The 18,395-nt window shown below is 39.0% G+C and overlaps 1 protein-coding gene across 1 annotated transcript in view; it reads left to right on the top strand.

Moving 5' to 3' along the window:
- LOC126365960 (stAR-related lipid transfer protein 7, mitochondrial) overlaps positions 1–18,395 on the top strand; it is a 129,585-nt gene that overhangs the window by 15,264 nt on the left and 95,926 nt on the right. Inside the window, exon 2 of the mRNA XM_050008751.1 lies at positions 14,061–14,191. Within this exon, the coding sequence (XP_049864708.1) occupies positions 14,061–14,191 (131 nt within the window). The remainder of the gene's footprint in view (positions 1–14,060; positions 14,192–18,395) is intronic.

Genomic DNA, 18,395 nt, shown 5'->3' with positions numbered 1-18,395 from the left:
TACTGCCTAATGCAATACACTCAGTGATCGCTTTTCAAATGACAGTACCCAAGACAGAAGCATATCTACAGAAATGTCAGCACAGGTGTTTTTGATGCGCTCAACGATGCCTTCATAGCCTGTTGGTACACCTTATCTTCTAAATATCCACACAGAAAGAAATCCAGCGATGTCAAATCTGGTGACCCAGTGGGCCAATTAAGAGGGTCACCTCTACCGATTCACTGACCAGTGTAAACATGGTCTAATACCTCCCATGCTTCAATTCCATAACATGTTGGGCAACTAGCATGCTGAAACCACATACATTGTAGAGCATCCAGGACAACATCCTACAGTAGTTCCTGTTCCAAAAACGTTTGATATTTGCAGTGTACTGCCTGTTATGATACAACGTAGTTCACTACATGGCCACGGTGGCGTGTCGAGTAGTCTCCTGTTCAGGATGTCAGAGGAATACAATGTTCCATTGTGAATCATGTTCCCAATTAGACGTTATACTGGTGTGTCCTACCCTCGAAACATTTAGGTGAGGCACCACGTGCCATTGGATATTAAAGGACCATTGAGTAGCATGTTGTAAATTATGATTGCATCCCATTTCTATTCATCTGATTACGAAATGAAGAAAATGCTTCAGGCGAAACATATGTAGATTTTGCTGTAGATTTGTAATCTGCAATAAAAAACAGGGATCCAATTGATGATTTCAAAGTTCCTCACCCCCCACCCCTGGGTCCCGCCACCCACGCATGGGGCGGGGTGGTAGATTGTGTGTGGTATCATTGGATGTCCCACTCCAAGGCAAACAAATTGGAATGATAATAGTTTTTGATTAGATATGTGGTTTTCGAGGTGTTTCAATGTCTTCAGTTAAAATGAACAGCCTGTATATATCATTGTAGTTTTGACTTGTAAGATTGAATATTTTAACAGAGTTGCCATATTTGTTCTAAAAATGTTACTTCCTGTAATAAAACTCATCCATCCATATTTCATAGCATTAGAACAATTGTGCATTGATGGAAAAAAATCACATTATTGGACACTACACACAATGTTTACTCTGATAATTGTTGCAAAGTGTTATATTTGATTGCATATTGAAGGTTTTTGATTTCTTTTATTGTTTAGATGTACAATAAGTTGGTTTGATTGTTGATACTGCATATGTTCTTGATTTGCTTCCATACATAATGAAACAGGGTTTAACTTGAATTATGTTGAACTGTTACCAAATATTATTGTTACCTTTTTTACTTGTTAATTTTGTGTGTTAAGGACAGACAACATCAAATATGAATGTCTAATTTTCTGTGTAAACCTCTCAGGTACAACATTCAGGCCTTGATCGTAGTACAGGAAGCACTCTAGTTGTATTGAAATTATGTTCAAAAACACTCTGTCATTTTAAGCAATAGCAGCTAATGAGAAAATACAGTCTTTAATCCAGTCCACATTAATGACATACCATATGTAAAATAATGAGGACTGGTTTTATGAATGTGCATAGCATAGACAGTGGCCATCAGTGTAATAAATGTTTATTTATGGGACTCTGATTTGGAGGAAGCCACTGTTTATATCAAATCAATATCTTGCAGTTCCAATTTAAAAAATAATAGAATCAACCATTAGAAAGTTGTGGCTGTGTGTGTCTGTTGCAGAATAATAATAATAATGATGATGATAATAATAATAATAAACCCCGTGGTGGCCCGGGTAAAGAATAGGCCTCCGGTATGTTCTGCCAGTCGTAAAAGGTGACGAAAAGAACAAACCACTAATAGGGCTAACCCCCCTTTCAGTGTGATTAGTTGGTTCAGGACAGAACTAATGAAGCCTCGGACAAGCGCTCTCATGGTTGGGGATGACGCTTGAACCCTATGCCCGTCCACAATGGTAACGACACTGCTAGCCACACGGGAAATGATTTAAATCCAAATAGAGGTGTTTTGCAGGATATGTTTCCTGCAGCCACTCTAGAAGGAAAACAAAGACAGAGGATGAGATGGTCAGATGAAGTTAACTGACACCTCATGTTCTGTTATTACCAAGCAACAAACTTAGGAACCAACACAACTGGATACAGATCACAAGTATACACAACATTTATTACCAGATACCCAGAATTAAAATTTTTAACAGAGCAACGACTAGCCGATCAGATCCATGTAATAATAAAAAATAACAGGATACCCCAGTCACAATTAGAAAACATCAAACAACAAGTACAACAAATACTGGAACAAAATAATGTGCAATCATAAGAAGAAGAAAATACAGTAATGGACTCAAACATCCCAGAGCAAACAAACAAAGAACAACATGCAACAATCAGAGGAAAACGAAATCTTAAGACAGCCACCAGAACAAGCACAAATAGAACACGAAGTGACACACATGTTAGATATAGAAGAAAAATTTCAGCTGACATATATAGAATACGAAGACACAAATACAGACATTAGACCATTCTTGCGTAGACCACCAAATAACCCACAAGTCGAAACAACAACTATCAAAACAATTATACACAACAAAATAAATGTATTAAAAACAAAGATTCCTAGACTTACCAAGTGGGAAAGCGCCGGCAGACAGGCACAATGAACAAAACACACAAACACACACACAGAATTACTAGCTTTCGGAACCGATGGTTGCTTCTTCAGGAAGGAGAGGGAAAGAAGAAAGGATGTGGGTTTTAAGGGAGAGGGTAAGGAGTCATTCCAATCCCAGGAGCGGAAAGACTTCCCTTAGGGGGAAAAAAAGGACAGGTGTACACACACACACACACACACACACACACACACACACACACACACACACACACATATCCATCCACACATACACAAACACAACAGTGTAGGCAGGTCAGTTGGTAAATCACGTGGGTGCTTTCACACGTGGCTCTGCCTTTTATCGTGTACCCCTTCCGGGTTACAGGACTGGAGTAGGTGGTGGTGGGAGGGTGCATAGGACAGGATTTACACCGGGGGCGGTTACAAGGGTAGGAGCCAGAGGGTAGGGAAGGTGGTTTGGGGATTTCATAGGGATGAACCAAGAGGTTACGAAGGTTAGGTGGACGGCAGAAAGACACTCTTGGTGGAGTGGGGAGGATTTCATGAAGGATGGATCTCATTTCGGGGCAGGATTTTAGGAAGTGGTATTCCTGCTGGAGAGCCACATTCAGAGTCTGATCCAGTCCCGGGAAGTATCCTGTCACAAGTGGGGCACTTTTGGGGTTCTTCTGTGAGAGGTTCTGTGTTTGAGGGGATGAGGAAGTGGCTCTGGTTATTTGCTTGTGTATCAAGTCGGGAGGGTAGTTGCGGGATGCGAAATCTGTTTTCAGGTTGTTGGTGTAATGGTCCAGGGATTCAGGACTGGAGCAGATTCGTTTGCCACGAAGGCCTAGGCTGTAGGGAAGGGACCGTTTGATATGGAATGGGTGGCAGCTGTCATAATGGAGGTACTGTTACTTGTTGGTGGGTTTGATGTGGACGGATATGTGAAGCTGGCCATTGGACAGATGGAGGTCAACGTCAAGGAAAGTGGCATGGGATTTGGAGTAGGACCAGGTGAATCTGATGGAACCAAAGGAGTTGAGGTTGGAGAGGAAATTCTGGAGTTGTTCTTCACTGTGAGTCCAGATCATGAAGATGTCATCAATAAATCTGTACCAAACTTTGGGTTGGCAGGCTTGGGTAACCAAGAAGGCTTCCTCTAAGTGACCCATAAATAGGTAGGCATACGAGGGGGCCATCCTGGTACCCATGGCTGTTCCCTTTAATTGTTGGTATGTCTGGCCTTCAAAAGTGAAGAAGTTGTGGGTCAGGATGAAGCTGGCTAAGGTGATCAGGAAAGACGTTTTAGGTAGGGTGGCAGGTGATCGGCGTGAAAGGAAGTGCCCCATTGCAGCGAGGCCCTGGACGTGTGGGATATTTGCCTATAGGGAAGTGGCATCAATGGTTACAAGGATGGTTTCCGGGGGTAACAGACTGGGTAAGGATTCCAGGCGTTCGAGAAAGTGGTTGGTGTCTTTGATGAAGGATGGGAGACTGCATGTAATGGGTTGAAGGTGTTGATCTACATAGGCAGAGATACATTCTCTGTGGGGGCTTGGTCACCAGCTACAATGGGACGGCCAGGATGTTTGGGTTTGTGAATTTTAGGAAGTAGGTAGAAGGTAGGAATGCGAGGTGTCGGTGGGGTCAGGAGTTTGGTGGAGTCAGGTGAAAGGTTTTGTAGGGGGCCTAAGGTTCTGTTTTGTAGGTCAGGAACTATAGCATATTGTCAAATATTTTGTGAATTCATAATGTATAAATTAGAAAAATCTACAATAGATTACATATTACGAGGGTCAGTCAAAAAGTAATGCCTCCTATTTTTTTTCTACGTTTAATTGTCAGGAAATTTAAATGCAATTACATAGGTTGAAAACCACAACATTGAGGATCATTTTGTCATTTTTCAATGTAATCTCCGCCCATCTCTACAGTTTTGGTCCATCTTTGAACAAGGGCATGTATTCCAGCACGGTAAAAATCACAGCTCTGCTTCCTAAGCCATTGACGCACGGATGTTTTGACGGCCTCCTCATCTTCAAAATGAATCCCACAATGAGCTTCTTTTAGTGGCCCGAACAGATGGAAGTCTGATGGTGCCAGGTCAGGGCTGTATGGGGGATGAGGCAAAACTTCCCATCCAATTTTGACAATCTCGTCAGAGGTGTGACGACTGGTGTGTGGTCTTGCATTGTCATGCAAAAGAAGAACATCTGCCATTGATTTTGTTGGGCGAACTCGCTGAAGACGTGCTTTAAGTTTTTTGAGGGTTGTGACGTATTGAACAGAATTTATTGTGCATCCCTGCTCCAAAAAATCAACTAGAATCACACCCTCTGTATCCCAGAAAACTGTTGCCATAACTTTCCCTGCCGATCGCACAGTTTTGAATTTTTTCTTCCTCGGCGAACTTGTGTGACGCCACTCCATTGACTGCCTCTTTGATTCGGGTTCAAAAAAATGCACCCATGTTTCGTCCCCAGTCACAATTTTTTTCAGAAACTCATCTCCCTCCAAACGGAAGCGCTGCAAGTGTTGGGAGGCTATTGTTTTCCTTGCCTCTTTATTCTGATCGGTTAACATTCTTGGAACCCACCGTGCACAAACTTTTGAGTACCCCAATTGTTTAATAACCGTGATCACACTGCCTTTACTAAGAGAAATAATGCGACACACTTCATCTGCAGTCACCCGACGGTCACCACGAATGATGTCATCAACTTGCTGAATGTTGTGTGGAGTCACTGCACTCACCAGCCTGCCGCTCCGCTTTTCGTCAGTCAACGGTGTTTGCCCTTCAGCTTCCTTACGACGACGAACCCATCGTCTAACAGTGCTGACATCCACTGTCACAACACCATACACCTTCTTCAGTCTTTCATGAATGTGTATGGGCGTTTCACCTTCTGCATTCAAGAATTCAATCACACAACGCTGTCTCAAACGAACATCGATGTCGGCCATCTTACAAACTTCTGCTGTGCTGCCACCTGTTGACACAGAAAGTTACTACTGCAGTGGATTGCAGAAGGTTTGAGGAATGGCGCCAAATTCAAATTTTTCACTTAACTTAATTTTTTTAAGTAGAAAAAAAATGGGAGGCATTACTTTTTGACCGACCCTCGTAGATACTGGTGATGTGTTTGATCACATAACTGTACATTACTTTGTACCATATGTTTTTAATTGCTAGTGAAATAGATTTGTAGCATGTGGATGAATGTGTAATGAAACTATCTGCTGTTACTTTTTTATTTTGCTTCATCTCTACCTCTTTCTTCTGGATATCTGTGAAGGATGGGAAATCATGAGATACTTCAGTCTGTTTTGAACAGCAATCAGATATGTATGCTCAAGGTACAGATATATCATGTTACTTATTCTGGTCTTATATATTGCTTCATTTTGAAAAGGTCTTTCCTATTTGCTTGTTAAAAAAATTTTAAGAGCAGTTTACTAATTCTGCAGCTTGCACCGTAGGATACATTTATTGTTGTTGTTGCCATTTTGCCTGCTAGATTTTCAACTATTTGTAGTAGATTCTGACCAATTGTTTCTGATTTCTCTTATCATTTCACTCTATCAGAACATTTAATGCTTGAAATGTTCAATTTTTTATTTAAAAGATGTCTTAACTATTGTGTTGCTTTCACTTAGTAACCTACTGTGTGGACTGTACTACCATTAAATTCCTAAAATCATTTAATATAGTTTCTTCAATAATCTAGCTGTGACCTACTGTTTAAAATATGAGAGAATAAAATTATGTTGCAGATATCAAGGATACTAGCTTTGCTGGATTGCAAGGCCACATAGACTTAGCACTCAGTTGATGAAAGTTGCAGAGTTAAATCTGAAAGGAAATTGAATGTTATTAAGCTGTGGACTGGTGTTCTATTTCAGTAAAGTAACACCTTGACCATTTCATTTGTGTTGAATATTCAAAGAGATGTGTATGCACTCACAGCTCAAGTATGGGCTTATTCCAGTTGTTTGTAGAATTCGTAAGTTATAGTGTGAGTTTAGAGCAAGTAACTAACACAAAATGACTTTCACAAGCACACAGATATTGTGATGCTTAATTAGAAATTGACTGATGACAGATAGACTCAAAGAAATAATCTTAAATGTTTTCAAATTATGTTATACTATATACCAGCATTTTTACTACTCTGGGAAGAAATTTAAAAAGTTTCTCCAACAAAAATAAAATTAAATGAATTTTCTTTCCTCATATTGCATTTAAAAATGCTGCTGTTTAACTTCCTGAAGAATTAAATCTTTGTGCAAACTGTCACTAAAACTTGCATTTTTGCTTTCATGTTTAATCCCTATTTCTGACTGAACTATCTACATGTATATTTGGCAAGGTAATTTGTGGTTTGTGGCAGAGGCCTTTGCGGACTGCTGTAACTTCTCCTCATTCATATTTCATCGTGAATCTTATGAGGGGAAGAACATTTGTCGGTAAGCCTTTGCATGAACTCAAATCTGTCGTCCAAGATATACCTAGGAAGAAACAGTACTTTGACTGACACTTCTAGAAATGCGCTCTACCAACTGAGTTACCCAGGCATGACTCACGACCCGTCCTCACAGCTTCAATTCTGCCAGTACCTCGTCTCCTACCTTCCAAACTTCACAGAAGCTCTTCTGCGAACCTAGCAGAACTAGCACTCCTGGAAGAAAGGATATTGTGGAGACATGGATTAGCCATGTCTCCTCAATGTGTGTTTGCTGCCTTGTACAAGGTTGGTATGTAAGACTTTTATAACTACTTCTTCATGTTGTCATTCAGCTAACGTACACAGTGTGCTCTAGTCCTTATGGCAAGAGAAGCCCCTGACAGTTAAGATTGGTTTGGCGCTGGTGTTTCACATGTTCAGCACAACCAGTTGCCTAATGTGATTGTGTTTACCTTTCTGTGGCAATGCTGCTGCTTTGCTGTAGTTATAGGCATTGTTGTGGCAGCTGTTGACTCATTAAGGTTGAAAACTGGCTGCAGCACTGCTAACCAGCAGGATTCTTCATTCACTGTAGAGTATAATCAAACAATGGAAAATCCAGATGGAATGTAACAATATAATGAAAAGGTTAGTTTCTACTCACCAAATAGCAGATATACTGAGTCGCAGAACTCACACACACATGACCACAGTCTCTGGCAGTTGGAGCCAGACTCGGAATTACTGCTATATGGTGAGTAGCTACTATCCTTTTCATTTTATTGTTACTGTGGATTATAGTACATCCCTATGCCACTCCTGCTCCCAGCCCAACCATGCTTCATTGTTAACTTATGGTTGACTCAGATCGTAGACCTGTCTTGTGTACCTACCCGACAAACCCCGTTCATCCACGAGCTCCATAAACAGTGGTACATGGGTTCATGCTGTGTTCCTTGATGTCAGGAAAACATTTAATAGAATTTTGAACTACTGTTTAGTGAGCAAAGGATGAGTGTACTGAGTATTCAGTATATCTGATTAGATTCAAGGCTTCCTTGTGGACAGAACTCAACATGTAGCCCTAACAGAACAATACTAACACACTGAATTATCCCAAGGAAGTGTGATAGGATTTTTACTGTTGACAGTGTATATAAATGACCATGTGTATAATGTCAGAAGCTCCAGGACTCATAGCAGATTTGAAGGAGACCTGCAGCGGATCAGTGATAGGTGCAGGGATTGACAACTAGTCATGAAAGTAAATAAATGTAATGTATTGTGTCTAAGAAGACAAAGAAATCTGCTACCGTTCAGTTACACTATTACTGACATATCACAGGAAACCACAACTACTGTAAAATACCTACAAGTGACCATCCTGAGTAACCTAAAGTTGAATAATCACAGACAACAAATTGTAGGTAAAACTAATGTCAGGCTGATCTTCAATGGAAAAATCGTAACCAAATTAAATGTGATTTATTCATAAAAGAAGTGACTTAACAAATTACTTATTTGACCGTATCTAGACCATTGCACATCAGTCTGTGACACGTACCAGGTTGGATTAATATGAGAAATAGAGAAGATCCAATGGCGATTAGTGTTTTTTGTTAAAGGGTTGTTTAAGCAGCACAAAAACATTGCACAGATGTTCAACAAACTTCAGTGGCACACACAACAAGAGAGATGTTGCGTATCATGTACATGTTTACTGTTGAAACTCCAAGAGATTATTTTCTGTGAAGGTGAACATTTTACTTCCTCCTACTTTCGTCACGTGAAATGACCACACCAAGAAAATCACGGAAATCAGAACTCCAATGCAGGTTTATTGACCATCATTATTTCCACTTGCCATTCATGAATGGAACGAGGAAGGAGGGGAAAGATAGTGGTACCAGAAGTAGCCTGTATCATGTCTTAAGATGGTTTACCGAGTGTAGACATAGATGTCCTTCTGCAGACATTTCCTGTGTGATGAGAGCATGTGAAAGTAATCGCATTGTCTACCAGCTGTGTTGCAAGTACTGTTGAGCCATATGGCACTTCCCGCAAGTTTTTTTTTTTTTTTGGGTTCTGCCATGGTCAGTTTAAAGACCTGCTACCTCAACTGTTGCATACTAGGTAAACGGGCAATGTCCTCTAATGTTAGCTGGGGGAGTGCTGGTGGCAGCCTCATTGACAAGGAGTGAGCCAGACAGAACTTTCAAGGTGGTGTGTACAGTGGTCCACTTCAGTTATGTTCCGACAATTGATGTTTACAAGTTCAGTGATAAGTTTTTCTGCTGGTGTTAGCTGTTGTTAAAGGAATAAGAGCAGGGAGTACGAATTAATCACTCTTGGTGATATGAATAAATATTTATTTGGTTTTAAGTGCTTTACTGATTAGCCTAACAGCTATTAAGACTGCTGTGCTGACGATACTGTGTTGTACTTTTACCATCTATTAGTCCTTTGGCATTAGTAATACCCATGATAAGATCCCGTAGTTTTAGTGTTGTTCTGATTGTTTTCCTGTTTGGTTGTTATTGAAGGTTCATGTTTAGGGACCTAAAGACAATTCTGAACTGTGGTGCAGCTAATGCCAGATACATCTTACATCGAGTGAAGTGACTCACTTGCTGTATTTAGTTGTTGGTCCCCGTATTAGGGTGAGGGTCACATTTCAAAGTATGATATGGAACATGTATAACCTTAAGCGTTGCAGAGTGGTAATTGGTGTGTTGCTTAATTGACCTAGTTAGTTTTTGGTTCTGGCCCATGACTTAAGTATTGTAATAATAGGTTGTTTAAGTATCGAGGTTTAAGTATCGCTAAAGGGATAAACCCCAGCCCCTCACTGAAGTATTGCTCATGGGACTGAGTAGCTTGCTATGTGGCTGTGACAACTAGATAGCCTTCTGTCTGTTCTCATGAATGGTCTCTGCCAAATGGTGAAGTCTTTGTTAAATATACTCTGCCCAACCAGCCCCACCCCCCGCCCTGCCCCCACACACCACACTCACAAAGAAAGAAAAGAAAAATGCAGCTTCCTCCCAAGCAGCATCTCCTCTGATCTTGATTGGCAAACAGGATGATTAACAGAAACATATAACAGATAAATTCACCGGACATAATTGTAACTGCTTTACTGCACAGTTGCAGCTACACAAAATATATTGAAGAGTGTTATATACTGTGAAGTACCGATTACTTTGAAGCATTTATTTCAGTAGTAAAAGATTTACTTGACAGTTGAGATCTGGGGTTGAAAGGTTTATTAAGTTATGTTTCCTGTCTCATATGATCAGCAAGTAATGCACAAGTAAAATCTCAAAATTTGCCACTTGAAAGCCCAAGATTGTGTAATTTTTAATTCTTTTGACACAGAAGAACACTGGAGACTAGAGACGCAGATCAAGTAATTAACCCTACATCACAAAGCTTTGTCATTTTGACTATGTTCAATTGGTTAACATTGCTTTTCTTGATATGTTTTTTTTTTTTTTTTTGTGCATCTCTGCCATACTTCATTTTAGCTTCCTAGCTTTCAAAGTTATTGATCAATGAGAATGCATTGTCATTGGTGTGAGTCAGCAGTATGGAGTGCTGTCTTTTGATGAGGATTTGTGTACGTATCCAGAAATACATAAGATAAGGGCAAAACAGGAACTACTTCAAGCACTAATATTAGTTCCGTAAGTATATGTGTCAACATAGTGTGCATAATATGTGCTGGCAAGTATTTGAATTTTCATTTTATATTTTTATAGATGATTGTTGTGCATGCGGATGACCCTAATTTCAAAGAACAGCTTATGAAAATGTTGAAGAAGTAGATTAAAACCGATTTCACAGTGATTCTGGTTGTGAACAAAGAACTTGATAATGTAGAGATTGGTGAAATAGTAATGACTGATTCAGATTGTGAAGATATTCCACAGTCAAATACTGACATGAGTCAAAACAGTCCCAAAGACTATCGTGTGCTTAAGTAATGTAGGCAGAAATGGAAGCTGCTTGAATCTGAAAAATGTAATGAGTCTACATCTTAAAGTGAAGATGATGATGGAATTTCCTCACTGTCTAGAAACACAAATATAGTGTTGCCACCAAGAAAGATTAAACAAGGTAAGAACAATTCCTGCTGGTCTGCTATATCTGCCAGTATTCAAGTTGATGCATACCACACCACGCAAAAACATTATCCGCTTCTTCATTGAACAGGCCTGAGGCAGCAAAGACTCCTCAAGAAACATTTTCTATGTTTTTCACAGGTGAGATATAATGGCACATAAAAATAAGAAATAGATAGGAATCTTTGTAATAACCGCAGCTTTAAAAAATGGTCGTCTGTCTGTAAGAGGGACATACAACACAGGTTTATTGGTTCTTTATACAGAGCCATAATAAGTTTTGAAAGGTTCGAACCTTAGCCTCATTTGCAATTTGATAACAAAGAAACTCATCAAACTAGAAGAGAAAACAATTATTTCATACCAGTACATGAAATTTGGGAGCAGTTTGTTCATAAGTACAGAACCTGTTATATACCAGGACCATTTGTTAACATAAATGTGCAACTGTTCGATTTTCGTTGACAATGTCCTATTTGCATGAATGTCCCAAATAAACCAAGTAAACACAGGTTCAAAATAGTTATGACCAATGACACAAAAAAGTACATGGTTGACATGTCTCCTTACTTAGAAAATTCACAGGCACAAATGGAATGCCACCCGGGAAGTTATATGTGAGAGAAATGATCGAGAGTCTTTGAAGGTCAAATGGAAACACCACATTAGAGAACTGGTTTCCCTCAGCAAAACTGGCTAATGATCTTTTGAAGGATAAACTCCCGCCGATTCACTCCAACAAACTGGAAATACTCCCTAAGCTACTGTTAACAAAAAAATAAGCTACTGTTAACAAAAAAAAGAAATTTAGATATGTCTGTGTTTTGCTTTGATAAACAATAAACTCTGGTTTCATATAAAGGAAAACCAAATAAAATAGTTGTTCTGCTGTCAACTGCTCATGACCTGTTCACTACCAGTAACATAAGTAAGAAACCACACATAATAGTGGGTTACAGTGCTACCAAATTTGGAGTAGGCATACTGGACCAGATGTGCAACACCTGTTCATGTAGCTGGAAAACTAGAAAACAGTTTCTGTGTGTGTTTTGTGGCATGATAAATATTGGATCTGTGAATGCTTAAGTTATCCATACTCACTGTAATCAAAAGCAGAGAGCCAACAGAATGCCAAGAAAACATTTTCTTAAACACCTGGGTGAAGAAGTCACTAAACCTGGATGAAGAAGAGGCTAGAAGCTCCCAGTCTACAAACACACTTTTAAGTCACCATTACATCAAGACAAGAACAACCTACCAGTGGCAATAGAAGTCTCTGTCAAATTTGCCTGTATCGTCAATTTATTGTAGTGTGTGTTTATGAGTATAATAAAACATAGTAAAATTTCTGATGATTTGTGTTTATATACTATAGGAATAGGCTTTGTGATCTAGGGTTAATGTAGAGGTACTGAATCAAATTGGGGAAAAAATAAATTAATAGCACAACTTTAAATAAAGAAGTCATTTCATGATAGGACACATCCTGAGGCACAAATTGTCTGTTGGTAATGGAGGGAAGTGTGGGAAGTGAAAATTGTAGAGGGAGACAAAGGGATGAACACAGTAACCAGGTTCAAATGGAAGTAGGTTACAGTGGTCATATGAAAATGAAGAGGCTTGCACAGGATAGACTAGAATGGAGAGCTGTATCAAACCAGTATCCTGGTTAAAGACCATGAGAAGTCAACAAGTTTTTTGTGAAGTCAACTCAGTGAAATGAATGGAATCAATGGAGATAAAAATAGTGCATTACCCCAATATGATATGAATCAGTGAATCTGTTCAGAAACACTGAACCTGAAGTATAGTATGTACTGACTAATGATGTAATTCATATTGTTGCATTTTATTGATTCTGTTCCCAGTGATTCCATTAGATTCATTTCAGTGAATTTAATACAACTGATATGAATAAGTAGGAGTAAAGAAGACCAGTAATCAAATAGCAGAGTATTGAGTCGTGTTTTGTGTAAAAGAGAATAAAACCTTTGCTAGAAGAAATCCTTTGCCAAGGCTCTGCTGTTCAGTGAGTGGTCTCCTTTACTCCTAAATGTTTATTGCAACTATATGTATCCCTACGGTAATATAATCCACAGTTCTCTAACATATCTGGGACTCTGCTGGTGTATTCCTGGATGGAAGAACATTTAGTTATTTTTTCAGAAGTGGATTATATCATCATATATGCATTACAGCTTTTACTGTGGTATGGCTTGATTATGCCTTCAGAGACTAAATCAGCTAATCACAGAAATCATGAAGTATAATGGATATGTTAAAATAAAACAGCCTACACAGGAAAATGGTTTGCTCAAGAAATTCGCTGCAACTGTGGACTTATGTATACAAAAGACTGCTGAATCTTGGACGCGCAGCAATTTCCATTTGCAACGATATTTTTACATTTCACCTGCTTGTGAAAAAGTTTCATACTATTCACTTTATAGTGAAGTATTCCCAACCTTTTGTAGAGTATTGTGCAAATCCATAGAGATTACTTTAGTCAGACCATGTCTTCATTCATAACATTACATTGGACTACTCACCAACCCACACTTTACTCTTACGATCTTAAGCGACATTTCCATTTGAAAGGATCAGCCGCCTGGCAGTTTGTGACCACACGATTCCCAGGGTATGCCCAGTTGCTTTCTTGTTCCATGTGTATATGTCTGACTCATGTAAATAAACAAATAGATAAATCATAAGAGGGCACTAAGCAAAAAAAAGTTAATACAAAACAATTCATGATAAAAGAAAATGTATTTTTCCTAAAGCATACAACTTATGAGGAAAGGGATTTTAGGGACTGTGCTTTATAATCAGATGATTGAGTAAATATCTGTGGAAACCAGTGATCACCTCCACACTAAGGGAAATCAGAATCACATGAAGATGATGTAAACATGTTCTTTTTACAGGTACACTGCTGAACTCGAAGAGACAAGTAATCTGTTTGAGACAAGAAAGAAGCGCTCAGTCTGTTCCTGTCCTGACAAAAACTGCTGTGAATGTTCTTGTTCAGGTTCCATACCAGGTTCCACTGAAGCAGGTATATAAACAAAGAGACTAAACAATTTCTCCCAAATATTATTATAATTGAAGTATGAAGTTGCTCTTCAGTGTCTATGATTGTCTTGTATGTTCTGGGAACAGAGAAAGAAGCAGTCCTTGGTCTTCATCTATGTTTCTTATAGCTGCAGCACAGCAGTTCTCAATTTTTTGTGGAAAAAATCAAGTGTTGGAAAAGATAGACTTACTTTACATAAAGATGACACATTAAGTTACAGACAGGCACAATTAAAAAACACTTACACATATGCCTTTCAGAAGCAGTCTTCATCAGACAAAAAAAGAGAAACACACAACATTCATGCACACAAACCTCACGCACAGTTGGTATTCTGATCTGAGCTGCTGGAGATGGTGGTCCTGTATGCATGAGGTGTGCTTACTTGTGTGAATGAATGGTGTGTGCTTCTTTTCCTGCCAAAGGCTGTGGCTGAAAGATAAGTGTAAGTGTCTTTTAATTGTGCCTTTCTGGAACTTAATGTAATATCTTTAAAGTAAGTCATAGTCTGCCTTATCGTACATTGTTGATATTCCCACTTGGAGTTTCCTTTGTGGAAAAGTCAGCAATTTCTTATTATCATTGAAATTTACAGTTGTAATATTATCACAGAGTAGGATATAATTCTGATATTTTGCTTTGGGACTAAATAATAGAGGAATACATCAAATACAATACATACAGTTCTCTCGAATACAAGTCTAATTCACTCTGCAGCTGAAATTACACAAGTGGATCAAACATTACCTGATTATTCTTTACTGTAGCTAGTAAGCATCATTGTTTGGCGGAGGTGGAGGAAGGAACTGTGTGTGGTTAAAATGCTACTGGGCTCTTACATATTTATATTGTCATGGGGATAAGCATGGTAGAGATTTCATAGTTTGCTGCTCAGTGTCAGCCCCATTGGTATTTGCCTCATACCATAGAGCTAGTAATGATAACAAATGTATTTTGATGCAGTGAATTTCAGGCAACAAAATGCATTTTGCAATACCTCAGCCATCCCTACTGTTATAAAGAAAAAAAAATCTGCAACTGTGTTGGAGACAGTTGTAGATTATAAAGTCTTAAACTGATAACATACTTTGAATTAGTTTTGAGAGTGTCCAAAAGTTGTTTCTCAGTAAGTTTTGAGACAGGTGATTGAATACTGGATACTAACAATTTAATGACCCCTTGAGGAATACTACCAATGCTTTATTAAGCAAGATGAATGTTCTACTAAGCTACAGAGTGATTAGCTGAATGTACAATTACCTCAGGGCACTCTAGGGGCCACTAAAGATTAATAAAGATTGAATGGTCTGTAAAAGTATTACATTTTGAAGATAAATTACAATAATAAAATCCATATTCAGTGGGGACTGTATTGTTGTTGTTGTTGTTGTTGTTGTTGTCTTCAGTCCTGAGACTGGTTTGATGCAGCTCTCCATGCTACTCTATCCTGTGCAAGCTGCTTCATCTTCCAGTACCTACTGCAACCTACATCCTTCTGAATCTGCTTAGTGTACTCATCTCTCGGTCTCCCTCTACGATTATTACCCTCCACGCTGCCCTCCAATGCTAAATTTGTGATCCCTTGATGCCTCAAAACATGTCCTACCAACCGATCCCCTCTTCTAGTCAAGTTGTGCCACAAACTTCTCTTCTCCCCAATCCTATTCAATACCTCCTCATTAGTTACGTGATCTATCCACCTTATCTTCAGTATTCTTCTGTAGCACCACATTTCGAAAGCTTCTATGCTCTTCTTCTCCAAACTAGTTATCGTCCATGTTTCACTTCCATACATGGCTACACTCCAAACAAATACTTTCAGAAACGACTTCCTGATACATAAATCTATATTCGATGTTAACAAATTTCTCTTCTTCAGAAACGCTTTCCTTGCCATTGCCAGTCTACATTTTATATCCTCTCTACTTCGACCATCATCAGTTATTTTGCTCCCCAAATAGCAAAACTCCTTTACTACTTTAAGCGTCTCATTTCCTAATTGAATTCCCTCAGTATCACCCGATTTAATTTGACTACATTCCATTATCCTCGTTTTGCTTTTGTTGATGCTCATCTTATATCCTCCTTTCAAGACACTGTCCATTCCGTTCAACTGCTCTTCCAAGTCCTTTGCCGTCTCTGACAGAATTACAATGTCATCGGCAAACCTCAAAGTTTTTACTTCTTTTCCATGAATTTTAATACCTACTCCAAATTATTCTTTTGTTTCCTTTACAGCTTGCTCAATATACAGATTGAATAACATCGGGGAGAGGCTACAACCCTGTCTCACTCCTTTCCCAACCACTGCTTCCCTTTCATGCCCCTCGACTCTTATGACTGCCATCTGGTTTCTGTACAAATTGTAAATAGTCTTTCGCTCCCTGTATTTTCCCCTTGCCACCTTTAGAATTTGAAAGAGAGTATTCCAGTCAACATTGTCAAAAGCTTTCTCTAAGTCTACAAATGCTAGAAACGTAGGTTTGCCTTTTCTTAATCTTTCTTCTAAGATAAGTCGTAAGGTCAGTATTGCCTCATGTGTTCCTACATTTCTACGAAATCCAAACTGATCCTCCCCAAGGTCCGCATCTACCAGTTTTTCCATTCGTCTGTAAAGAATTCGCGTTAGTATTTTGCAGCTGTGACTTGTTAAACTGATAGTTCGGCAATTTTCACATCTGTCAACACCTGCTTTCTTTGGGATGGGAATTATTATATTCTTCTTGAAGTATGAGGGTATTTCGCCTGTCTCATACATCTTGCTCACCAGCTGGTAGAGTTTTGTCATGACTGGCTCTCCCAAGGCCGTCAGTAGTTCTAATGCGATGTTGTCTACTCCGGGGGCCTTGTTTCGACTCAGGGCTTTCAGTGCTCTGACAAACTCTTCACGCAGTATCGTATCTCCCATTTCGTCTTCATCTACATCCTCTTCCATTTCCATAATATTGTCCTCAAGTACATCTCCCTTGTATAAACCTTCTATATACTCTTTCCACCTTTCTGCCTTCCCTTTTTTTGCTTAGAACTGGGTTGCCATCTGAGCTCTTGATATTCATACACGTGGTTCTCTTCTCTCCAAAGGTCTCTTTAATTTTCCTGTAGGCAGTATCTATCTTACTCCTAGTGAGATAAGCTTCTACATCCTTACATTTGTCCTCTATCCATCCCTGTTTAGCCATTTTGCACTTCCTGTCGATCTCATTTTTGAGACGTATTCCTTTTTGCCTGCTTCATTTACTGCATTTTTATATTTTCTCCTTTCATCAATTAAATTCAATATTTCTTCTGTTACCCAAGGATTTCTAGCAGCCCTCGTCTTTTTACCTACTTTATCCTCTGCTGCCTTCACCACTTCATCCCTCAGAGCTACCCATTCTTCTTCTACTGTATTTCTTTCCCCCATTCCTGTCAATTAACTGTATTAACTGGACTAATTGTTGTTCTAAGTCATTCAGATAACCAAAAATTTGGATAACTGAATTTATGAAGAAAACCGATTTTTGTATTGTTAAGACGAGAAAGATAAACTTTGTCACCTGCATATGGTTATCTTTTAAATAGATTGCCATGCAGTTGTCTTTCTACTGTTAATTTTTAATATCAGGTGATTGTTTTTTGTGAAAATCCACAATGCAGAATTTCTTCCAAAAATCTGTTTTTCCATCAAACTGTGGAAAATCAAACACACACACACACACACACACACACACACACACACACACACACACACACACGACTACGGTCTCTGGCAGCTGGAGCCAGGCTTCAGCTGCCAGAGACTGTGGTCATGTGTGTGTTAGTTGCATTTGCATGGTGTGTGTGTGTGTGTGTGTGTGTGTGTGTGTGTGTGTGTGTGTGTGTGTGTGTGTGTATTATCTAGTTTTGACAAATGCCTGTTGGCCGAAAGCTAACTTTCCGGCAGACGTTTTGTTGTGCCTTTCTACGACTCGGCGTCTTCGCTATATGGTGAGTAGCAGCTATCCTCTTCATTGTATTGTCAAAACTGAACAAGTATTCTTTTAAATATCACTTGACAAAGAAGTACCTATGCCATACGTATTGGTTAACTTGAAGACCTCATTCCACTTTTCTTAATGAATCAATAATTTTAATTTTATCTTTACTTGATAACACCACTCTTTCACACTTTGGTATTTGTAAACACAGGTGCGGCAGTTATCAATGT

The sequence above is a fragment of the Schistocerca gregaria genome, chromosome 4 (assembly GCF_023897955.1).
Source record: "Schistocerca gregaria isolate iqSchGreg1 chromosome 4, iqSchGreg1.2, whole genome shotgun sequence".
In the NCBI taxonomy this organism is placed as follows: domain Eukaryota; kingdom Metazoa; phylum Arthropoda; class Insecta; order Orthoptera; family Acrididae; genus Schistocerca; species Schistocerca gregaria.
Note: the sequence above shows the minus strand (reverse complement) of the source record. Positions and strands in the feature narration are given on the sequence as shown.